The 24,209-nt window shown below is 38.3% G+C and overlaps 3 protein-coding genes across 7 annotated transcripts in view; 1 reads left to right on the top strand and 2 right to left on the bottom strand.

The window, feature by feature from the left end:
• Positions 1-696, bottom strand: part of UCHL5 (ubiquitin C-terminal hydrolase L5) — a 40,564-nt gene extending 39,868 nt beyond the window's left edge. The window contains exon 1 of one of the 2 annotated variants that reach the window (XM_030303396.2): positions 487-696. In XM_030303396.2, coding sequence (XP_030159256.1) covers positions 487-562 — 76 coding nt within the window. In that variant the 5' untranslated portion in view covers positions 563-696. The remainder of the gene's footprint in view (positions 1-486) is intronic. The other variant, XM_030303397.1, reaches the window with a different exon arrangement.
• A 180-nt stretch (positions 697-876) lies between these two features.
• RO60 (Ro60, Y RNA binding protein) lies at positions 877-21,995 on the top strand. 2 transcript variants are annotated; one of them, XM_030303394.2, is made up of 10 exons: positions 877-1,070; positions 5,370-5,443; positions 10,783-11,382; positions 16,059-16,279; positions 16,779-16,925; positions 17,180-17,317; positions 18,089-18,205; positions 18,522-18,635; positions 18,909-19,055; positions 20,619-21,995. In XM_030303394.2, exons 2-10 carry the CDS (start codon positions 5,437-5,439, stop codon positions 20,769-20,771), a joined length of 1,644 nt encoding a protein of 547 aa, XP_030159254.1. In that variant the 5' UTR covers positions 877-1,070; positions 5,370-5,436; the 3' UTR covers positions 20,772-21,995. The 2 variants fall into 2 exon arrangements, with proteins under 2 accessions (XP_030159254.1, XP_030159255.1); XM_030303395.2 differs by lacking the exon at positions 5,370-5,443 and having other exon boundaries at positions 937-1,070.
• GLRX2 (glutaredoxin 2) overlaps positions 18,822-24,209 on the bottom strand; it is a 20,456-nt gene continuing 15,068 nt past the window's right edge. For all 3 annotated transcript variants that reach the window (XM_030303400.1, XM_030303401.1, XM_030303398.1), the window contains exon 5: positions 18,822-19,037. In XM_030303400.1, coding sequence (XP_030159260.1) covers positions 18,991-19,037 — 47 coding nt within the window. In that variant the 3' untranslated portion in view covers positions 18,822-18,990. The remainder of the gene's footprint in view (positions 19,038-24,209) is intronic.

Raw genomic sequence — 24,209 nt, 5'->3', positions numbered from 1 at the left:
ACACACTCAAGGTGTTCGGCTTTGAGTAACTAGAATCTCGGGTTCCTGCGCGGCTTGGGCCATATACCCTACCGTGGAGGAGGCACACCCTAGGTTTTCTTGCAGAACTGATGGCCCGAGACGTTCACCTGGGCACACCTGCCGGGTATAGGAGCGCTCCGCTGAAGAGCGATGGTAGAAAGGGAAAGATACACACGGAAGGGCGGGGGCGGGGGGAAGCGCTCCAGTCAATTAAGCAAGTAACTGCCGAGTCCTGAGGATACGACAGTGCACAAGGCAGATACGATCCCTGCCCTCGTGATGTGGAATCACTGCGGAAACGCGACTGCCCAGGACTGAGACGGGGACGAGAGCCCTCCGCGATCCAGGTTTCCAGAGTCGCTTCCCTTCAGACGCGAGGCGGCGGTGACCGCAGAGAACCACTCTATGCCCAGCCTGGGCCTCCTCCCGTGACCCCCGGCCCAGGACGGTCCCCTTGGCTCTCACCGAATCCTTTAATGAGCTCGGTGAAGACCCCGGGGTCGCTTTCCATGAGGCACCACTCCCCGGCATTGCCCGTCATGGCCCCGGCCACACACCGCCCCGCTCCACCTAAGGCTCTGGCCGCCCCCCGCACCAGCTGCCGCCGGGCACTGATCTCGGCAAACCCGCCGCTGAGCTCGTCAACCCCACGTCACCCCGCCTACTTCCCGACAGCCTCCGGGCGCCGTCACCTGCAGCGCGACTAAGCGCGGGAGGACGCTCTAGCCACCCAAGAGACAGTGAAACTCTTCCTAGGCCGTGCAGGACCCGTAGCGGATTCGGAAGGGGCCGGGGCCTAAGAAGAAAGGGCGGGGACTCAGTACGCCGGAGGAGGTAACATCCGGGATCCTCGCCAGTCTGGGGCGAGGGCGGGGCAAAGGTAGAGGGGCGGGGCTCGTTCCCGGGAGCCGAACCTGCAGGCCCCGGCGTTGGTGGAGTTGGAGCAGTTACCGCCCTAAGGGCTGCAGCAGCTTCTAGTCGTTTTCCCGCGCCTCGCAGGGCTTCTCCCAGTGGCGCTGCGGGTTCGGAGGGTCGGCCGGCAAGCACAGGTGAGGAAACTGCGGGAGGCCGACTGGGGCCCTTTGTGCGGTCTGAGCGGCCCCGGGGACGCGCAAGGTTTAGCTCATCCTCCATGTCCCTCATCCCGCATCCCTGCGACCGAGGCCGGAGCAAACACTTCGCCAAACCATCGTTCTCCACCGCCCTGCCTCCGCGTCCTGCCCTTGCTGGGTAACGAAACCAGCATCGCTGTGGGCACAACCTCGCTTGGCCAGGCTGAGACGCTCCCGAGGGTGGGCCCTTCCCGAATCCCGGACCGCTCCGGCTTGTGCTTCCATAGCTTCCCACAGGCCAGCGTCCGGAGGGCCCGCTTTACTCCTCCTCTTCCTCCTCCTCCTCCCGCGGCTTCTGCGCCGGGAGGCGTTGCCCCGGCTCTGGGGTTTGGAAGAGGGATTTTGGTGCAAAGACAGAAGGCGAATTTATCCTCGAGGGAATGACGAGAAGAGTGAGATCTGTTCTGTAATCCGTGGGGACGATAGACAAGTGTAAGGGGATGCGATGCCTAAAAGAAAATTAGGTTGAAAAAAACGTAATGTATTAATCGAACATTTGTTATGTTTCTAAGAATAAAGGAGTTAAACCAAAAATGCCTATTTTCGCTAAACCGTGAAAATGCCCTCGTTCAGCAGACCTCTGTTAAGATTATAAATCTTTAAGAGTATGTGTATTTATGCATCACTCCTTAAAGCTCTGAGTTCAAAGAAGGGCCTTTGGCTTCCAGAAAAAAATATTTTAGTAGACAAAACTGATTCCTTGCTTCACAAACAGGTGTCCTATGCATCGGAGTTAGCGAGCCCTGTGTTATGGACTAGGTGAAGCCACAAAATTAACATGACAAATATTACTGAGGGAAACAACAGAACAGTTTTTATATTGAAGCAAGCATGGTTATGGGGCGCCTGGGTGGCTCAGTCTGTAGAGCATCAGACTCTTGATCTCCTGGTTGCAAATTAGAGCCCCAAGTTGGGCATAGAGATTACTTTTAAAAAAAAAAGGCCTGGCTATATTGTGGAGTAGAAATCGAAATTTGTATAAAATATTTGTTTGTTTTCATTTGAAACTTTTGAAGTTTGTCCCTAGGAGACAGGAAAAATTTTGTGAGGCACAGGAGTCTAGCTGTATTTCCTTAATGAACCATACCTAGAATGAGTGTCATTGGAGTCCATAGCTGTTTGTGATAATGTGTGTTATTTTTTAATCTATGATATTGCCATGAACTTGGAAGTGTTTTCTGTGCTGAATAAATACATCATAACTAACATTTATTTATGAACTTGGTGGCTGTGGTAGAAAGACCCCCCTAACTGAAAAATTAGCCCTTTACACAGCCTGGAAGTAACCAGAAAGGGAGTTTAAATTTTTTTTCACTTATTTTCACATTTAATCCTAAATTTGCATAAAAGATCCAGATTTCTGGGTCTTTGAGGAAAATGAGAAGATTTGGTAATACAAAGTGCATACTACATGGCGACCACTTGGCTGAAGATGCACGCCTTCGGGATGGCATGCTGTCATGTTTGCAACAGGTCCTCACCACTTTTTGTTGCATCCCACATAACATGATCAACTCAGGTACACCAGCAGTCTGAATGATAGTTGTTTGACTTTGTGGCCCCAGTTTTTGCAGTATTGTTTCTTTTAAGTTGTCTGGCACTCTCTCATAGGTGTACATCAGCTTTGACCTCATTTAAAAACGGTTAAGCTGCAAAACTTGTTCGACCTCATGGGATGAAACATTTTCAAGTAATAAACGGACAACAGAGTTTGCAAAGATATTCAGATGTGTACATTCAAGAAAAACAGGAATCCTCAAAAACACTGTATTATTAGTACTGTTAAAAGATAACAGTAAACGTTGTTCTAATGAATACAAAGCAGAAAGAACTGCTGTTACATACATACAACAGTGCCCAAGGCAATATGTATATTGTAATATACAATATACATTTTGTATATTAATTACTGGCATTCACTGATTTTGGCAGTCAATATTAAGAAAGAAAGAAGTGGACAATGTATAAAATGTCCACAACCAACTTCCAAATTGTGGCTATGCCTTTAAAAATACTGTGACCTGTTTAATTCTTCCCCAAATTTTAATTTACAGAAGTTTAAAATAACTTCAGCTATATTAGAGTCTTTAGAATGGTGTGCTTTAAGAGCTCTGGATAGGACAGGCCAACCCAAAGAATTAACTGTCTTTTTTTTTTTTTTTTTAATTGTTAATCTGGATTTACAACACTTGATTATTCTGGAGTGGATTAATTGATGACCAGGCTCTGACCTCACTCACTGCCCAACTGCCTTCTAAATCACTGACAGTGGAGCTTAAGCTCCGAGGGGGGAGATGATTGGAGTTGGGGAGAGGAGAAATTAAGATACTGTATATATATCTGTGTGTATCTCAAATTGCTTTCTAAAGACAAATATAGGAAATACCTATAAATAAATAGTTAAGTAGATAAATAGTTAAATAGATAGTTAGATAAATAGTTAAATAGATAAATAGTTAAATAGATAGTTAAATATCATTTGAATGTCTATTTAAATAACTTCCCAAATATAGTCAATTTTTAGTTTTCGTTTAATGACAGATTTTGGAGATAGAATTGATGTGTCATGAAATTCACTATTTTAAGTATGCAATACAGTGAATTTTAGTATATTCACAGACTTGTGTTGACATAGGCAGACTGGGTCCATGGACCCAGAAGGAGTCCTGCAGGACCAGCCAAGAGGATCCTGGGCCTTAAGAAGGATAGACATCAAGTGAGAGCAGAGTTTATTGAAGATACAGAGAGGTGACAGATACAGAGTATCTGAGAGACTCAGAAAGGAGAGTAGAGTAGTCTCAGTTTTGTTTGGGCTCTGGTGCTTTTATTAAGGATTGTGGTCTGGTCCATATGTCTTCTCAGGCATCCAGAAACGGGTCAGAACGAGGAGTGCTCAGGTGTCCTCCATAAGTCACTTGTGCCCTGGAGCCAGGAATCTGGCGGCAGTGTGCCTGGAGTCAGTGTCTGCAACCTTGCTCTTTCACTCCGATCTGTGCTGGAAGACTCCAAAGAAATCATTAGCTCCTTGACCCTTACAGAAAGGGAATACATTTTTTGTACTAGAAGTGTAAAGCGTGTGTAAGGTGGGGTGCAGGTCCTAGCAAGTGTAGAAGCAGGAAAAGGAGCAAAAACACAGTTCATGGAGTCCCTTTAGTTTCTGTATCTCAGTGTGAGCGTTCACCATTGTCTAATTTCAGAACATCTTCATCACCCCATAAAGAAACCCCTCACCACTTTGGCAATTCTTCAAAAGGTTAAATATAGAGTTACCATATGATCCTTCGTTTTACAATGTATGTGGGTCTTAATTTCTCCAGCTCCTGACCAACACTTCTTATTATTGTCATTTTGATTGTAGCCATCCTAGTGAACGTGAAGTGGGATCTCATTTCAGTTTTGTTGTGCATTTTCCTGATGAGTAATGATATTCAGCATCTTTTTATATATTTATTGGCCATTTGTACATCTTTGAAGAAGTGCCTGCTCAGATGCTTTGCCTGTTTTTTAATTGGGTTATTATCTTATTATTGAGTTATGAGTTTTTTATATATTCTAGATACAAGTTCCTTATGGTATGATTTGCATGTATTTTCTCCCATTCTCTGGGATCTCTTTTCACTTTCTTGAGGAAACACAGATTTTAAATATTGGTGAAGTGCAGTTTATCTTTTTTTTTCCTACTGTCCCTGTGCCTTTGGTGTCTGTTTTGACCCAGTTCTCTGACACAAACTCAGTGTTCCGCAGTTCAGTTCAGTTCCAGAGTTAGCTTAAGATCCCACTGATGCGGTTTGAAGTGTTGGGGTTCGGAGCCAACAACCAAGAAAGAATTATTGAGATGTTTTCAGTGCAAAAAGGTGGTTTTATTAAAACGCAGGGACTGGACCCATGGGCAGAAAGAGCTGCACTGGGGTTGCGATGGGTGACTGATTATATATCTTCAGGGGAGGAGGGGTCTAGTCTCAAAGGTATTTTGGAAACAAGGTTTCCAGGACCTTGAGAGGCTAGCTGCTGTTAGGAAAAGGTCATTTATTACTGTTTTGTAAAAACTCACTAATGAGACCCTTCAGATATCTATCAGGGGACCATAAGCTTGGAGTATGATTGCCAAGATATATCTTGGGGGGGGGGGTGGTGGCGGGTAGTAGAGGTAAAGGAAGTTTCCAAAGGAGTTTTTATATGTTAAGTAGACATACGATTCTGGGGGGTCAGGCTAATAAGATTGCCTTTTGCCCTTAGCAAAGTCAACATCGAGGCAGCTGAGCTCCCAGAGGAATGTCAATCTGCCTGTCTTGAGGACTTGTCAATGGCCTGTAAGTTATAAGGAAATTTAATCTTTTATTCTTCTGCCTTTGTTTCCTACATCACCACAAGTTAAAGGGCAAGATCCCCAACAAGACTACCCTTTCTTGAGACACCTGTTATAAGTAGGGTCTCTAGTCTATGCAACCAACTATAAATTCAGGGCTTCGCACAACCCCCTCAGGGTCAATAATTCACTAGAATGACTCACATAACTCTCTAAAAACGCTATCCTAATGATTACAGTTAAATGATAATGCCTGAGGACCAGCCAAATGGAAGACACCTATAAGCCAAAGTCTGGAGGCAGGAGAGGGATACCCTCTGTGTGAAATCCTGGCTGGTCACACTCCCAGCACATCAGTTTGTTTACCAGTTAGGAAGCACCAGTGAACTTTGATATTCACAGTTTGTATATGGGATTTTATTACTAGGCATGATTGGTTATGATTGGTTGACTGTGTGGTTGAGCCCAATTTTGGGCCCTACAGCCCTCCTGGGAGTTTGATCTGGCCCAAAATTCCAACCCTCTAATCAAATGATTAGTCTTTTTGGTGACCAGCCCCCATCCTGAAGCCCAGAATGAATCACCACATTAGCATAACAAAAAGACTTATCAATCTGGAAATTCCTAGCATTTTTGAAGCTCTGCCAAGAAAAAAACTAGATATTCTTTATTATACCGCTGTCTTACCACCTAGACAATTTTAAAGTTAATTTATATGTCAGCAGTCAGGTACCAGGAGAGTAGCTTAGAAGTAGTGCCATTCTGCTTTTCATATTTAACTTTAAATTTTTGAGTCTGATAAATTTACACAAGCAAGTAGAGAGGGGCCATTCATGCAATCTGTCCTACTGTTTTATGTTTCATCCTGGAAAGAATAGTCACAGAACCATGTGAAAAGCTGGGCATTTTTTCCTGTAAAAATGTTGAAAGGGTATGTCTTCATGGTTGTCATTAATATATGCAAGGATAAGATTCCATTGACACAGCTATGAATAAGTAACTACATTTCTTATGGTAGAGATTACAAGGATTACATTTAGGGATTTTTCTTAGGCATCTTCCCTAGATTTAAAAGTTCATTTTGCTGCTTGCTCAACAAGATACTTATACCTGATACTAAATGCATTAGAAAAACTTTCAAAGAAATACTATTCTCAAAAGACAGTTTTACTTAGTATTCATTACTTCCTCTTCATAACTTCTCATGTATTATTTTTTATTGTATATCCATTTACTGCATATAGTACTTTTTTCTAATTACAGAATTTATCTTAAAGGCTTGAATTATATTTTTAATTGCACATGTTGAGACTTATTTTTAAAAATGTTAGGGGCGCCTGGGTGGCGCAGTCGGTTAAGCGTCCGACTTCAGCCAGGTCACGATCTCGCGGTCCGTGAGTTCGAGCCCCGCGTCGGGCTCTGGGCTGATGGCTCAGAGCCTGGAGCCTGCTTCTGATTCTGTGTCTCCCTCTCCCTCTGCCCCTCCCCCGTTCATGCTCTGTCTCTCTCTGTCGCAAAAATAAATAAACGTTGAAAAAAAAAAAATTAAAAAAAAAAAAAATAAAAATGTTAGAGGAAAGAAAAGGCAATCATACATAATTCTTAAATGGTTCAGAAAATTACTTTAATATTGCTCTGTTATTCTTAAATATATATTACTAATTACTTAAGAGTGATATCCTAGGTTCAGAGAAGGGATACACAACTAAGACCCGGTCCCTGCTCTTAGTGGAACTAAAGATACCAGCCAGACATGCTGACAAAAAAATAACAAGGGAAAGAACTTTGAGATTTGAACTGGGACCTTTAAATCACACTTCTTGGGCTTTGGTTCAGGAAAGCTGTTGTATTAGCATAATTTGATGCTGAATATCATTTCTATATTATTCAACTAATAAGCAGCAATAGCCAGGTGAAAGTACTACCCAAGGGTATTTTTGTAAAAGCTAAAGATGGGGCTAGCAATATCAAATGCAGTGCAAAGGTCAAAATAATAGAAAATTTTCTACTGGAATTAGCAGTTAAGGTGTCAGTCTTTGAGAAGCCTCTTATCCTTCTCAAAAAGTTTTTTGGATTAAAAGGCAGCTAAACAGCCATGTTAAAGAGGGGGTAAGAATAAATAGCAGAAGCATCATTACTGCAGCAGCAGTTTCAGCCTATGCTGCACTCAGTAAATCAGTCCCTAATGACTAATATAATATGATCATTATTACACGGTGACACCATCTGAGGCCTAGGCCTCATAATGACACTGATTATTTCCAACACAATTCAAATGACTGTCCCCTGCCCCCAGTCACCTTCAAAATGTGAGGCTCTCCATTCTCCCATGCATTTATCCCATGCATGCATCATATCATGATGTGTTCCCCTCTCTGAGACCCAACCTCATGGCTCCCTTACCTGCCAGACTTCCCTCAATCTCCTTATTCCTCTCTTTTTTCAAATCTGTCTACACCCTTAGTGAAAGAGATGTCTCTCTTGCTGTCAGTAGGCCAGTCTCAACCTGGATGCTCTAAAGCTTATTCTGTTTGACTTCTTTTAGTGATCTCATCCCCTTGGTTACATCCTTTACTGTCTTCCACTCCAAATTGAATCATTCCACTTCACCTCAATGTCTTCTCATCTCTCTTACCTTCCCTTTATGCTTCTGTAAAAGAGTAGTCCACTTGTGAAGCCTCCCTCATTGCATACTCCTAATCTCACTTACTTATTTTTAGAGAGGGCGTGTGAGTGGGGGGAGGGACAGAGAGAGAGAATCTTGAGCAGGCTCCCTACCCAGCGCAGAGCCCAACATCGGGCTCATTGCTGGGCTTGATCTCACAGCTGTGAGATCATGACCTGAGCCAAAAGCAAGACTCCGATGCTTAACCTACTGAGCGACCCTTGCGCCCCTCCTAATCTCACTTTGTTCAGGCTCCTTCTTGCAGGATTCTACAACAATTGCCCTTCTTCATTCACTCCTGTTTGCTAAATCCAGTAGTCATTTTCCAGACTTTACTTCATCTCTGAGCATTTGACATTACAGCTATGGACTCCTTGAAATTCTCTTCCCTGTGGTCCGTGATACCACTGCCCCTGGTTCACTTTAAGTCTGTGTACCCCATCTTCTCTTTCTCCTTTGAAGGGCCCTTTTCTCACTAGCTCTTAATTGTTAATATTCACGAGGATTCCATCTTAAGCCTTCCCTACAATATATAAACGTACTTAAGCTTGTATCATCTTTATGATGATGTACAAGAAATACAGAATTTCTTTTATCTTGTGTTGCCCTTTAAGCTACTACTACCTTAGCAGTTAATGTTACGTTACAGCTGTGTCAATATACTTAGTTCTTTTTCTAAAATCTAAAGACAGCAAGATTTCAGAAATCCCTTTCTGGAATACATTCCCCCAAACTTTATATACCAGTTTTTCAGTTTGCCTATTCTGCACAAGTCTTCCTGTATTATTGAGACAACATTATTTTATTCTCTGCTGACTCTCAGTACACTTCTATTAGAGCACTTAATTACAGTTTGCTTTGTATTATATGTATATTTCTACCTCACTGACTAGAATGTGGGTTTTTTTTGAGGGCAGGGAAAAACATTAAAAAAAAATCTTTTTAGGGACACCTGGATGGCTTAGTCAGTTAGGTGTTTGACTCTTTTTTTTTTTTCTTATGTTTATTATTTTGAGAGAGATAGTGGGTGGGGGGGGTGGTGCGAGGGGGCTGGCAGAAAGAAAGGGAGACAAAGAATCCCAAGCAGGCTCTGTGGTATCCGACTCTTGATATTGGCTCAGGTCCTGATCTCAGGGTCGTGAGATTGAGCCCTTCTTCAGGCTCTGCACTGAGCATGGAACCTGCTTGGGATTCTGTCTCTCCCTCCTCCACCCCCTTTCTCTGTCCCTCCCCCACATGCACATGTGCACACACACACACACACACACACACACACTCTTTTTCTTAAACACTTTAAAAAAATCCTTTTAGTGGAACAGGGCTCTCTTTCATGTCTTACATCTAATATGCAATAAATGCTGGTTGAGCTTTATTTTCTGGTCGTGTTGTTTTGTTTGTCATGGGGAGAAACCTAGTGCACTATAGTGGTATAGACAGGAGACTTGGGGCATCTAGATAGGCAGCTGTACTATAGTTAGAGTAGCAGTGGACTGATAAAGTAGTGGACATTGTGGTGGTTCCACTAGGAGGATAAAAAACGATATTGTTGCCATACAGCTAGTAGCTTTAGAGATAATGGAAGGAAGAAAGTACAGGTAGTTGATCACATAAATTACAAATGAGCACAGTTAATAGGATGTTAATCAGTATGTTCTCAACTACAGGTAACAGAAAACTTACAAACGGCTTAGCTATACAAAATTTCTAAGTAAAGATGCAAGGATACAGAATTTCTAAGTAAGGCATTTCCAGGTTGCTCGATGATACCATGGACCCAGATTCCTTCTAATTTTTTTTTCTGTGCTACCATCCTTGTAAATGAGTGTGTCTTCCTAAACTGGCTCCCCTGTGGCTCAAGATAGTTGCCACACTCCAAGCATCACTTTAAATGAATGTCTCAGGGTAGAAAGGGAGCGTTCTTAGTAAGAGCCCAAGCCCACTTTTAAGAGTGAAGAAAACCTCAGAAGTATTCTCTGCAGACTTACTGCATGCTGGCCAGTTAGATGCCCATCCCCTATACTTGTCACATGGCAAAAGAAATGCGAGCATTACCTGAGTGAGAATTTGTGATCAGTACAAATGTGTAGGCCTCACCCCAGACATAAACTAAATTAAGAAAGAAACTTTGGGGGTGGTGGGTGGAACACACAATTCTGCATGTTAAGTAGCAATTCAGTTACTTTGGATGCACACAGAGTTTGAGAACCACTGGCTTAGAGTAAATCAAGATTCATCCCATAGGTCTGGAAAAAGGTCTAGCCTCCCCTAAAGGACATTACTGCCAGGAAGAGAGGGGAGGGAAGGAACAGATGTTGGATATGCAACCAAAACTGTGTATGCAGTTAATCAGGGAGTAAGACCTTTCTTAGCCTCAGCTACCACAGCTGCTCTCCCTACCCCTTTTTATTTTCTCTCTGGGCCTTCAGACTGCATGCTAAATTGCCTGCTTGGTCTCTGACGCAACAAACTTATACCTCCAAAATATAACCTCTTTGTTGTTTCTGGTTATCATACTACCACTTAATGAGCCTAAAAAATGCTTTTAAGTTAATAGACTTTGTAACAGATTTCAAAAAATATACATTAATAAATGTTTTCAAAAATAAATAAAAATAAGTATTCCTTCTTATAATTTTATTTTTTCTTTCTAACTATAATAACATTTTGCTTTTTGATAGGTTTCTTAAAAGACAGAAGAATGGAGGAATCAGTGAACCAAATGCAATCACTGAATGAGAAGCAGATAACCAATTCCGAAGATGGATATGTATGGCAAGTCACTGATATGAATCGACTACACCGGTTCTTATGTTTTGGTTCTGAAGGTGGGACTTATTATATCAAAGAACAAAAGTTGGGCCTTGAAAATGCTGAAGCTTTAATTAGATTGATTGAAGACGGCAGAGGATGTGAAGTGATACAGGAAATAAAGTCATTTAGTCAAGAAGGCAGAACGGCAAAGCAAGAGCCTATGCTCTTCGCACTTGCCATTTGTTCCCAGTGTTCCGACATAAGCACAAAACAAGCGGCATTCAAAGCTGTTTCTGAAGTTTGTCGCATTCCTACACATCTGTTTACTTTTATCCAGTTTAAGAAAGATCTAAAGGAAAGCATGAAATGTGGCATGTGGGGTCGTGCCCTCCGGAAGGCTATAGCAGACTGGTACAATGAAAAGGGGGGCATGGCCCTTGCTCTGGCAGTTACAAAGTATAAACAAAGAAATGGCTGGTCTCACAAAGATCTATTAAGATTGTCACATCTTAAACCTTCCAATGAAGGTAAGCATAACAACCTTTGGGTTGGGGGAAGTTGCAAATACCGATAAATAGAAATATTTTATTTGAAACAGGCTTTCATTCTCAAAACACATTGTTTGACTAATTCAAATGTTTAATACTACCTTGGAATTAAACACCTACCACAGGCAATCCGGACATTACTAATCAAGAATCAAATGACAGATTTACAGATTAATTTAATATTCTAGATCTCACAGTGTCACTGTGCTAGCTAGAATGCTTACCCAAGTGATTACGGACTATGACAGCAGCATGGACGTGATGAAAGCTGTAGGAAGCAAAGCGGCTCCTAGCCAGTAGACGGCAGATAGCCAGGCTGTACTGTTCCAGCCCCTTAGGATTTTTCTTTCCCTCCCTGTCTTCCTAGGACATATGTTCCATGGAACCTAAATAAAGGCTGCCTGAAATAGTGCTGAACTTAACAATTCAGGATGTTAATTGTCTCCGAGCAGTCAGCCAGGGGACATGGTAACTTGGGGCAGTTTTCTATGTCTATGGGAAGAGACTTTTGAGAAGTTAGTTGGATGTACACTAATTACTTAGTCCTTCTTAGAAGGGAAATTAAAACTTTTGGGCAAGAAGAATGTAAAGTATAAGCATCCACAAAAATCAACATGTCCAAAATTTGCTTTTTTTAATACCAGAAATGAAACTTGAAAAGACAGCTCCTCATGAATTCCTAATTTATCATTTTTTATTATGAGTGGACTTTTTCAACGTTTATTTATTTTTGGGACAGAGAGAGACAGAGCATGAATGGGGGAGGGGCAGAGAGAGAGGGAGACACAGAATCGGAAACAGGCTCCAGGCTCTGAGCCATCAGCCCAGAGCCCGACGTGGGGCTCGAACTCCCGGACCGCGAGATCGTGACCTGGCTGAAGTCGGACGCTTAACCGACTGCGCCACCCAGGCGCCCCATGAGTGGACTTTTTAAAATGAAATTTAAGCAGTAAATTGTTGCGAATATTTACATATACAAACACCTGGATGTTTTGGTTTTTTTATTAGAAATTACATGCTTGTTTTAAATAGCTGGATAATACATAAAAATATAATACAGAAAGTAGAATCCTGCCTCTCAAAAGAAATTACTATATACATTGTATATTACTCCAGATTTTTCCTAAAATACATTGTTTTATTTAAAATTTTTTTATAGACCTCCTTTGAGTTTTTTTGTTTGTTTTGTTTTTAATGTTTATTTATTTTGAGGTGGAGGGGAGGGCCATAGAGAGAGGGAGACAATCCCAAGCAGACTCTGCACTGTTTGCATAGAGCCCAGTGTGGGCCTTGAACCCGCAAACTGTGAGATCATGACCTAAGCCAAAATCAAGAGTCAGACACTTAACCGACTGAGCCACCCAGGTGCCCCTAGACCTTGTTTCAGTTAAAAGCAGATTGGTATTTCTTCAAGTCAGTAGAAATAGTTGCAAATATACCATTGAATGAATACACTATAATTTATTTAGTCTCATTGAAGACAGTTAAGTAGCTTCTGGGTTTTCATACTATTACAAAAATACAGAGAAAAAATGTGTATAATGTAAATATTTTTATAAAGACTAAACCCACAAAGAGTATATAGAAGTGGCCAGTTTCCTGACATTTGAACAGTGACTATTACCAGTGGTTTTTAATCTTTGCCAATAGGATAGGTGAAAAATTATACCTTACTTGAATTTGTGTTTGTGGGCAAAAGTTTATCTTTCCATGTGCTGCTGCTGATTTGTAATTTATTGCAGAGCATATTGTATCTTTGCCCTTTTATCCATTGAGTTGCTGTTCTTAATATTGATAGTCACTATTCATTCAACAAATGTTTATTGAGCACCTACTATGGATGGGCACTGTTCTAAGAACTTGGGACACTTAGGAATTAATAACATGTTATCATGCACTTTTCCCCCTTTTTTTCTTTGTCAATTTTTTTGATTGGAGTTTCTGGCACACTAAAGTTTGGAATTTTAATGTAATGAAACTTACGTGTTTTTATTCATAGATTTTTGTTTTGTGTTAGATTTAGAGCAGCCTTTTCCAACATAAAGTCATAAAAATATTTACCTGTGTTTTTTTCCTTAAAATATTCATGCTTTAATTTTTTACTTTTAAATTTTTGATTCAGTATGAGAAGAATGTAGAGATCCAGCTTTATTTGTCTGTTGAGACACCAGATGGTGGTGTGGACCTAAGTGCTAGTTCTAATTGGAAAAATTGGTTTCTGAATTTGTGCAAATGGTTATACTGGGTTTTGAATTCTTGGTCGATAAAATGAATTAGTAAATGTTTCCTAAACTTGTTCCCACAGACAGTATTCTTTAATTCTAAATTTTTTGAGGGCAGAACTCATACTTAAAATCTGGCGGTCATAACAGTGTGTTCAGGCATAAGAGATCCCTAGGCTTCTCAGAGTGAAAAGAATTTAGAATCAAACTCTAAGCCACCAAGTAAGTAATATTTTATTTAAAAAAAAAAAAGTTTTAGTTTATTCATTTTGAGAGAGAGTGAGCAGGGGAGGGGCAAAGAGAGAGGGTGAGAGAGAATCCCAAGCCAGCTCCACACTATCAGCACAGAGCCTGACATGGATGGGCTTGAACTCCGGAAATACAAGATCGTGACCCGACCCAAAACCAAGAGTCGGACACTTAACCAACTGAGCCACCCAGGCGCCCCCCAAATAAGTAAAATTTTAATATTTTGACCGAAATGTGTATTTAAAACAGATAAAACAAGTCAAAATATGACTTAATTAATCAGGTATTTATTGTGTACTTAACTGTGTGGCCACCATAGAATTTGGGTATGATAAAAATAAGAAGACTGCCTTTAAGAAAGTTTTATTTTAGTTGGAAAGACAAAATAGAAGACATGCTTACATATGAAACATTTAGTAATTTAAGGCAATATAAGATTTTGTACTAAAATCTGGAAGGTAACAAGTCACAGTACTTTACAAGTTTCTACATACTAATGTTGACTTTTGATCAAATTATTTAAATTAGAGACTAGGGACAACACATAAGCTCAATCTGCCTTAGAGATGGATTTTACTTGGCCTGCACAATATTTTAGAAAAAAAATGAATTCTTTGCTAATATCACTTTTAAAAAATCAGAAGATACATAAAAATACCTATCCTGGATACTTTTGAAAATACCCTTTTTGGCAGCACTAAGCCAAAACTTCACTAAACATTTGTAGGGCATACTCACTAGTCCCACAGTCTTTTTTCTTTTTTTAAGTTTATGTATTAATTTTGAGAAAGAGAGCGAGAGCATGCGTGAGCAGGGGAGGGGTAGAGAGAGAGGGAGAGAGAGAATCCCAAGCAGGCTCCGTGCTATCAGTCCATGTGGGACTCAAACTCACAAACCATGACATCATGACCTGAGTGGAAACGAGCAGCTGGACGCTTAACTGACCGAGCCACCCAGACACCCCTCTAGTCCCATAGTCTTAACCACTCTTTATTATATAACCTGTTCCATTTGTTTATTTTAGCAACATTTACCCCATAGACCTTTTTGAGTGTGATAACTCAAATCTCCCCTTCCACATTTTACAGAAGTAAAACCTAAGGCCTGGAATGATCACACAGCCATCTATTGGCAGAATGTAGGCTAGAACCCAAATTTCCTCAGCCCTGCAATCAAGAACTCTTTCAACTATTAAAAGAAATTATAGGGGCGCCTGGGTGGCTCAGTCGGTTAAGCATCCGACTTCAGCTCAGGTCACGATCTCGCGGTCCGTGAGTTCGAGCCCCGCGTCGGGCTCTGGGCTGATGGCTCAGAGCCTGGAGCCTGCTTCCAATTCTGTGTCTCCCTCTCTCTCTGCCCCTCCCCCGTTCATGCTCTGTCTCTCTCTGTCTCAAAAATAAATAAACGTTAAAAAAAATTTATAAAAATCAGAAAATGGAAACAAAATAAAATTTGAAAAAAAAAAAATTATAGAAGATGGGGCGCCTGGGTGGCTCAGTCAGTTAAGCATCGGCTCAGCTCACGATCTCACAGCTCATGGGTTCGAGCCCGGCGTCGGGCTCTGCGCTGACAGCTCAGAGCCTGGAGCCTGCTTCCAATTCTGTGTCTCTCTCTGCCTCTCCACAACTCATGCTGTCTCTCTCTCTCAAAAATAAACATTAAAAAAAAATGTTTTTTTTTAATTTATAGAATTTATAGAAGAAATGAACACATCGTTTTCCTTTTTTTAATTTGGACTGTAATACTTTATCTTTAAAAAATTACAAATTACCTACCTAACTGTCCACTTCCACTTACCTCTGCTATTTATAAATGCTTATTTATTTAGCAGCAGAAAGGGACAAGTGAAAGGAGATTAACTGAGACAGATCTGTACTTTTGTGAATTTTCTGAGATTGTGAACCTGAGATAGGTATTGTCTACCCAAGTTTCTAATGCTGGTGTCTCAAAAAGAAAAAAAAAGGTTTATCGTAAAATAACTAATGGTATAAGAGACTTTTCTCCAGAGCTTCTTTTAAAACAATTATGATGGATAAGCAAAATCATTTGACTCCATTGGCTTGAATGTGTTTGTTATATCACAGAAAGCAGCCTCACAGCTTAAAAGGTTAAGCTCCTCTGTGTCTAGTTATGTATATCCCATACCATATTCTCATGCTGTTTGACTTCTTTATTTTCTTAAAGGACTTGCTATTGTAACCAAATATATTACAAAGGGCTGGAAAGAAGTCCATGAATTGTATAAAGAAAAAGCACTTTCTGTGGAGACTGAAAAATTATTAAAGTATCTGGAGGCTGTAGAGAAAGTGAAACGCACAAAAGATGAACTGGAAGTCATTCATCTAATAGAAGAGCATAGATTAGTTAGGGAACATCTTCTAACAAATCATTTAAAGTCTAAAGAGGTAAGTGGCTTATAGTATGCATGTGATTAAGCATGAGTAATTTGATACGTATCAGGTATTAAAATTTATGCTATGTATAAAAGTAATTTATGACATGTGATTTATATGGATAACTATACATTCAGTTCTTTTTAACAAAAATCTAAAATATATCTTGAGGTTAATATTTATTTAAAACACATAATACACTGTCCAGATGGAGTTTGCATTCAGTTAAGTGTCATTTCTGCTTCAGAAAGGCTGGTTAATTTGCCTTGTTAATTAAAAATAAATAAAATTCTTCTATGTGATTCCTTCATAAAATAGACTTCACTTTCTTACTCTAGTGAAGAGCAAGTTAATTTAATAAGTCTTTGACCAATGCACACAAATTTTTATTTTAGAAATACTTTGAACCCCATAAGAAAACCTTAAAGAATATATTCTTAATATTATACAGTTAACATATTGATTCATTTCCTCTCAATTCCTTACATTTCAATCTATGTTACTGCAATAGGTATGGAAGGCTTTGTTACAAGAAATGCCTCTTACTGCATTACTAAGGAATCTAGGAAAGATGACTGCTAATTCAGTGCTTGAACCAGGAAATTCAGAAGTATCTTTAGTATGTGAAAAACTGTGTAATGAAAAGCTGTTAAAAAAGGTAAGTATTGCCTTTGTTAGCTACTACTAATTGAAAAAGTCAGCACCTAAGTTTTGGAACTGTAGTCAGTAGAGTTTTAGGTGTTCTGAGACTTCTCATACCAAATTTCATTTTGACTTTGAAATCTAAGATTAATATGTCCTCATTTTTTCTTTATGAAACTTATTTATTAGCTACAATAACAAAACCTAAAGACATAATGAGTATTTTTCATTTGATTTTTGATTTTCTTTTTGTCTCTGTCTTGTTTCTAGGCTCGCATACATCCATTTCATGTTTTAATTGCATCAGAAACTTATAAAACAGGTCATGGGCTCAGAGGAAAACTGAAGTGGCTCCCTGATGAAGAAATTTTGAAAGCTCTGGATACTGCTTTTTATAAAACATTTAAGGTAATGGTTTGACTTTTCATTTCATAACAAATGACCCAATTCGGACTTCATATATTTTATAAAAGCACATTTTAAAGATGATACTTATAGTTTAACCATTTTTGATTATTCATGTGTTTTTCCATAGTTCATGTAAATGTGGATATATAGTTAACATTGTAAGCTTAAGAATTTCTCCTCACCTTTGGATGATACCCAGTTATCTTATCATTTTGATAAGTTTTGAAATACCAAATTTAAATTTTTTTATTCCTATAGAGTCCTTTGACTTGGTCCTCTGTCATTCTGTTAATCAGTAGGGCATCTCTTCTGTCTTTATGGGAAGTGATTTTTTTTTTTTTAGGACTGAAAATCCTACATTAAAGCCATAAGTTAAAATTTTTGGTTTTAAAATATTCTGGCCATTCAGCAAAATAGTAGGAACTAGGGGCATCTGGGTGGCTCAGTCGGTTAAGCATCTGACTCTTGATCTCAGCTCAGGTCATGATCTCACAGTTTGTGAGTTTGAGCCCCACAACAGGCTCTGTGCTGACAGCTCAGAACCTGCAGCCTGCTCCGGATTCTGTCTCCCTCTTGCTCTCTCTCAAAAATAAAGAAAGAAAAAAAAAAAAAAAAAGGCCAGACATTTTCAAATACTTGTCAATTGGTACATCAAAAATAAGACCTGTTATCTTAGAAGTCTGAGTGAAAGATAAGTAAATGCGAGTTTTAGAAATTTAATTTTAATTTCTATGGTTGTTTTTCATGATTATTTGTTTTGGTTTTCTTTAGACAGTGGAGCCTACTGGAAAGCGTTTCTTGCTGGCTGTCGACGTCAGTGCATCGATGAACCAAAGAGTTTTGGGCAGTGTGCTCAACGCTAGCACAGTTGCAGCAGCAATGTGTATGGTGAGAACCCCTAAGGCCATTTCAGGATTTTTGCCACCCTAAAAAATGTTTAATGTGGGACAAAACTATGAAGGTAGATAATGATCAAGGATTATATTTTCATTTGTTTCTGTCATTTCATTGTATTTGGCACATTTTTATTTCAGTTAAATGCTTCATATCTAAATATAATTAAAAATAAAGTTTTGAGTATACTGTATGCATATGGTAATATAGGTATATTTATAAAGCTTTCAAAGATGAATTTTAAGAAATTCAAGATACTGTATTTGTTTTACCCTAATCTGCTAAAACTTACCACCTTTGAATTTTTCAGGTTGTCACACGAACAGAAAAAGATTCTTATGTAGTTGCTTTTTCAGATGAAATGGTACCTTGTCCAGTGACTACAGATATGACATTACAACAGGTTTTAATGGCTATGAATCAGGTAAAGAACAGTTTAAGTTTACTTAACATGTGTTATATAATAATCTTATATTGATGTCGTGACTGATACTAGTAAATTCATGAGAACAAATTGTTTCATCTCAATTTCTCATGAGCACAAAATAAAAATACACACTTTGAGAAGGTCTGTGTATTGGCTCTAAGTAAAGTGATAATGTAAAAAATAGTATTTTTAAATATTTAATTATTTCAGACATCTCAGTATGGAAACTAGGGCACTTTTATTCTAATCCATGTTTTTGTTTTGCATTAGATCCCAGCAGGTGGAACTGATTGCTCTCTTCCGATGATCTGGGCTCAAATGACAAACACAGCTGCTGATGTCTTCATTGTCTTCACTGATAATGAGACCTTTGCTGGAAGTGTCCATCCTGCTGTTGCTCTGAGGGAGTATCGAAAGGTAACATTTTAAGTATTCTTTCATCCCAAAATAAGACACAGTTCTCAAATATTCACTGTTTTTCCAAAAACTGATATCGAAGATAAGTCTATAGCTTTGTACAGGAATACACACCAGTTCTGAATGCAGCAGCACTTGAAATAAAAAGTATTGGCTATACATACATGATTTATTTCAACTAGTTCCAATTCTATACGTTACTAAAAACATCCTCTTTAAACTGCTTTTGGTAACAATCAAAATAAAGTATCATTTGTGAGTTTTGTTAAAGGACGACATAAAATTAAAGCAAAGCTATAATCTCTGTTTTAAGTTTTATGGCTACTTCTTTGTTCTAATCAGTGCTCTCCAACTGAGCTCTCTGAAATCATGGAAATGTTATCTCCAGTATCCATTGTGGTAGCTACTAGTCACATGTGGCTGTTGAGCACTTGAATTGTGGCTAATGTGACTGGAAAAAGAAACAAATTGCTGAAGAGCTCCGGTTCTCAAAAGGTGTTTTTCCTACCAGCAGCTTGGCCCGGGATCTTGTTAGAAATGCAAATTCCTGGACCCTATAGGAGACCTGCTGAATCAGAAACTGGAGAGTCAGACTGTGTTTTAACAAAACTCTCCTAGGGATTCTGATGAATAAGTATGAGAACAAGTGAGAGAAGAGAATTTGGAGTCAAGGCAGCCTGGGTTTTGAGTCTCTTTTACCCATTGTGGATCTAAGCAAATTATTTAACTGATGTATGTCATAGTAGTATATTACTACTATAGTATAGGTCTTAGTAGTTAATAGTACTACTCACCAGAGTGCCTGGGTGGCCCAGTCGGTTAAGCATCTGACTCTTGACTACGGCTCAGGTCATGATCTCATAGTTGTGGGTTCGAGCTCCGCGTCAGGCTCAGTGCTGACAGCGTGAAGCCTTCTTGGGATTCTCTCTCTCCATCTGTCTCTACCCCTCCCCCCACAAAATAAATAAACTTTTTAAAAAAGTAGTACTACTTACCTTTTAGAGTTGTTATAACAATTAGATAAATTACTTAAAGAGCTAATTATAGTTTCTGACATAGTGCCTACTCAGTGATTGTTGGGTTTTCTCCAGAAATCAATTATTTTAACCTTAAGTTACAGCTATAGAGAACAGGGTCTTACATGTGACATGTGTATGTTATATATATAATAAAATCATAGATCTAACATTGTTAATCATCAGGAAATACCTCTTTACATATACCCACACACACTGGCCCCACTGTTTGATATGTTGGTAAAAATATCTGATGCCCCCAAGTAATCCTGACAGGTTTCATAAGTAGAAAGTCTCTAGGCTGCTCAGGAATGTACTCTGGCCCACAGAACAGAAGCAGGAATTTCAGGCAGATTGTTCACACAATTTTATTTTTTGTTTTTCTGAAATCACAGAGTCTGGCTGAAAGATGAACAGATTTTATGGAGGAAAAAAAAGATTGACTTTGTAATGAAAAGCTAGATAGAATTTGAAGTGTTTTAACTTTGGAGGTTATTTGCTTTTGCTTGCATACAATTTTTTAATATGTATTTTGATCTTCCTACAGAAAATGGACATTCCAGCTAAATTGATTGTTTGTGGAATGACATCAAATGGTTTTACCATTGCAGACCCAGATGATAGAGGCATGTTGGATATGTGTGGCTTTGATACCGGAGCTCTGGATGTAATTCGAAATTTCACATTAGATGTGATTTAACCATAAGCACCAGCATGATCTAAGAGGTCCATTGCCATCAGTGATCTCGCTAAAAATATGTAGCTACTTCCCAGCTGATCTTACTTAATCCAGTGATGATAAGATGATAGTATAGGATGTGCGTATGTTACCAAAAAACAAAAACAAAAAGGAAGGAAAAATAAGATGAGCCCAAAGTTCTGTCTACTAAACTAGCTCTTGGGAAATAGCTTCAGCATACACTGTAGCTCCTTCTGTCTAACAGAGAACTTCTTATTGATAGATACCATAAAATAGTCAAACAGTTTTGCTGTGGTTAGTAATTACATTTATACTTAAAAGAAGTAAGAGCCAAAAGTGTAAGTAGTTCCACATCATGTCACTTGTTTGAGAAGTGCTTAAAATTTTCTTAAATGTTTGCATTGGAAAAGGACAGCTTTGGTAATGTCCAAATACTCTGAAATGCACTGGACCATGTAACTGTGATGGAATATGAAATTCATCTGTAAATTTTTATACCAAGGGGTTTTAAAAAAAAAAAAAGACATTTGATTAAATCATGAATGAGTTTTACAGATTCCTTGGAGTTTTCTAAGATCACATAAATAGCAGCTTTCATACTCAATGAAAAAGATACTTTGAATCTGATATTTTTACACTTGTAGGATTGTTAACATTAACAAGAAACATGGTGGAGACCCCTGAGAAGAGACTATAAAGTTTGTGTCAGGTGAGGGTCTATCTGGTTTACGTTTTGTTTGTTTTGGTGCATTTTATTGCTGTGAGTGGGGCATGACTTCACAATTTTTGCTAAAATATAACATATCCACATGTAATTACACTTTTTTCTCACACTCTTAAATGAAAAGGACATACAATGTTTTAATCATTTAACTCCCCCACTCATAAATCTGAAAGTATGACCATTAGACTCTCAACTATAACCAGATTAGCTTTTTCCTTTAAAATAAATATCATTCTAATTACCTTTATTTTTTTAGCCAATTGTAAATGGGTTTTAGATATTTCCTAATTGTAAACATGTCAGTGACATATCTTTTTGTCCATTCATTTGTGACAAAACATTCTTTTTTGATAGTGTAAAAAAAATAATAAAGCAAGCTAGGTCTTTCAGGTTTGAAAGTCAACTTTTGAGTAACATTATCACTAGTCTGTAAGAAAATTTTTTTCTATTTTATTTGTGTATAAACCTTTTCACTACACTAAAGTGCATTATTTTCTTAAGCAAATGTCCCTTTCTGGGGTGGTTTAACCTATTGAAATGCCAGTCTCTCTGCTCATAATTATATCATGGTTGTTTAAGAGAACATAAAACTTCAATATTTATGTACTTTTCATAATAATGATTTATTGAGGATTTATAATGCTCTTCTCACTGTCATGGGAAAGTCAGACTAGTAAATGTAAATTATGGCCTTTTGTGTACTTAGGAATTACAGGTTTTGTTTGGAGCACCAAGGGGAAACTTTAGTAGTGTTAGAATTTGTGAAGAGATCTTCTGTTTTATAAGAAATTTGGGCTCTGGAAGTGACAAGAAAATGGTCCCTTTCAAACTTACTTGACATACTAATGCTGGCTCTATTACGTAGCCATTCCGCTGGTAGCAGTTTGCAAGTATGATTTATCTGAGATTTTTTTTTGGTCAGCAAAGTAGTGCACACACCCCACCACCACCTCTATACTTTGCTTCTGGTGTCACTCTGCCAAGCATTGGATGTAAGGTGTTAGCTACATTTGATACGTTAAAATATATGTTCAGATTGAATTTAAAGTTTAAAGAGCCTATTATATAATAGTATTTGGAGTTTCAAAGTAAACCCAAGATCTTAAATTAAAAATGACAACATGATCTAACTTTATTCCTAATAGAAATGTTAACTGGAATAAAGCATAAAAGTTTATTTCCTTCAGTTATGTACTGGTCATATAGTGCTTTTAGGTGTTCACAAGCTAATAGGAATATTCAGTCCATCAGAGAAGATTAGATGTCACCTTTTTGAAATATTTAGATACATACAATTAACTGGATTAGGGTGAGATTTAGGGAAGAAAAAAAATATAAAGGAGGCCATTATAGAAGGTAACTTTATTTTCAAATCATGAAGTTTTAGAGCTGGAAGAAACCTTAGAAATTTTTAAAAGTTAATTTTTATCTGTAGCCTAGGGATCCAAGGTCTAAGAGAGTATGGCTTTGGAGCACTAAATCTAGCAATCTGGGCTCTTCATTCCCATTCCAGAATTCATCTCCCTACAAAATGGGTGACATAAAATTATTCAAGACTTTTATCTTTTTAGGTATTAGGAAATAATGTATATATATGATTGGTTTAGTAGTAGAAACACAAATTGTGAACATGTATACTTTTATAGTTCATAGTAACTCTCAAGCACAATTAATGTCTTAATTAATAACTTGTGTTGCTATATATAACATAGTCCTATAGAAAAAAAATTAAAACTTTACCTCATTATGAGTAAGATGTACTCAAGTGATAAAGAAGTTTTATTTTCTGAATTACTTTTAGGATTATTGCTACATTAACGTTTATGGAAATGTTGCTTTTAAAATAAATCAATCCTAAGAAAAACAACTAAACTTTATTTCCTAGAAAATATGTAAATATTTTCAGGATATAGTTGTAATTAGTGAAACTAAAACTAATCTTAAAATCCTACCGTTCCTTATTAGTTGAAACCTCCTGAAAATTCCATTAACACTATTATATATTATTTAGTTTAGTTTTATGGGAACATTAGTGAGGAAGATGCCAGTGAGTGGAATTTAGTGTTACCTCTTTAGAACCTCTTGCTTTATCTAACTTACTATGTGAATGTAGACAACCAATTTAACTTACCAATTTTGTTATCTTTAAAATGTAACCTAGATGATGATTGGATCTTAGAAGAATCAACTATTTAATATCTATATAGAAGTTTAAATTAGGAGGAGGGCTTGCAATACAAATTAGAAATTTTTTTAATTAAAAGCATTCTTCACAGGAGTTAACATATTTTGAACAAATGTTTAGAAAAATATTCAGTAGGCTCAATAATTTGTCATTTTAACAAATTTCCTGTTCTGAATGGGAAAATGTGAAAGAAAAACGTTTACAGTGAAGGTGAGTGTTGGCTAAGAAGTCAGTATTCTCTGGTCAAGAGAAAGGAACATATTCCGAGTCTCAGATCTGCCTGGATAGACCTAGAAGAACAAACTTATAGTCTAAGCGAAGAAACTATTAATAAGCATTTGATTAATCTTTTAACAGGTAAATCCACAAATGATAGAATATAATTTCGCCAGGCTTTTCCCCTCATTTTATGAGATTTTGCAGAAATAATATAAGATCGTTCTGGAAATTTAAGGCACAATTCCTGAATGAGTCAGAGGATCTGACATTTCAGTGCAGAACATTTTTTCAACATTTTTATTTTTTATTT

Source organism: Lynx canadensis, chromosome F1 (genome assembly GCF_007474595.2).
Source record: "Lynx canadensis isolate LIC74 chromosome F1, mLynCan4.pri.v2, whole genome shotgun sequence".
In the NCBI taxonomy this organism is placed as follows: Eukaryota; Metazoa; Chordata; class Mammalia; order Carnivora; family Felidae; genus Lynx; species Lynx canadensis.
The sequence above is the reverse complement of the archived record's forward strand: the minus strand, read 5'-3'. Positions and strand labels throughout refer to the sequence as shown.

What these genes read in the sequence shown, in the direction of transcription:
- RO60 (XM_030303394.2), top strand. An exon ending in ATCATTTAAAGTCTAAAGAG is followed by an intron (nt 16,280 to 16,778) that starts GTAAGTGGCTTA and finishes TTACTGCAATAG; the next exon opens with GTATGGAAGGCTTTGTTACA. An exon ending in TTGCAGCAGCAATGTGTATG is followed by an intron (nt 18,206 to 18,521) that starts GTGAGAACCCCT and finishes TGAATTTTTCAG; the next exon opens with GTTGTCACACGAACAGAAAA.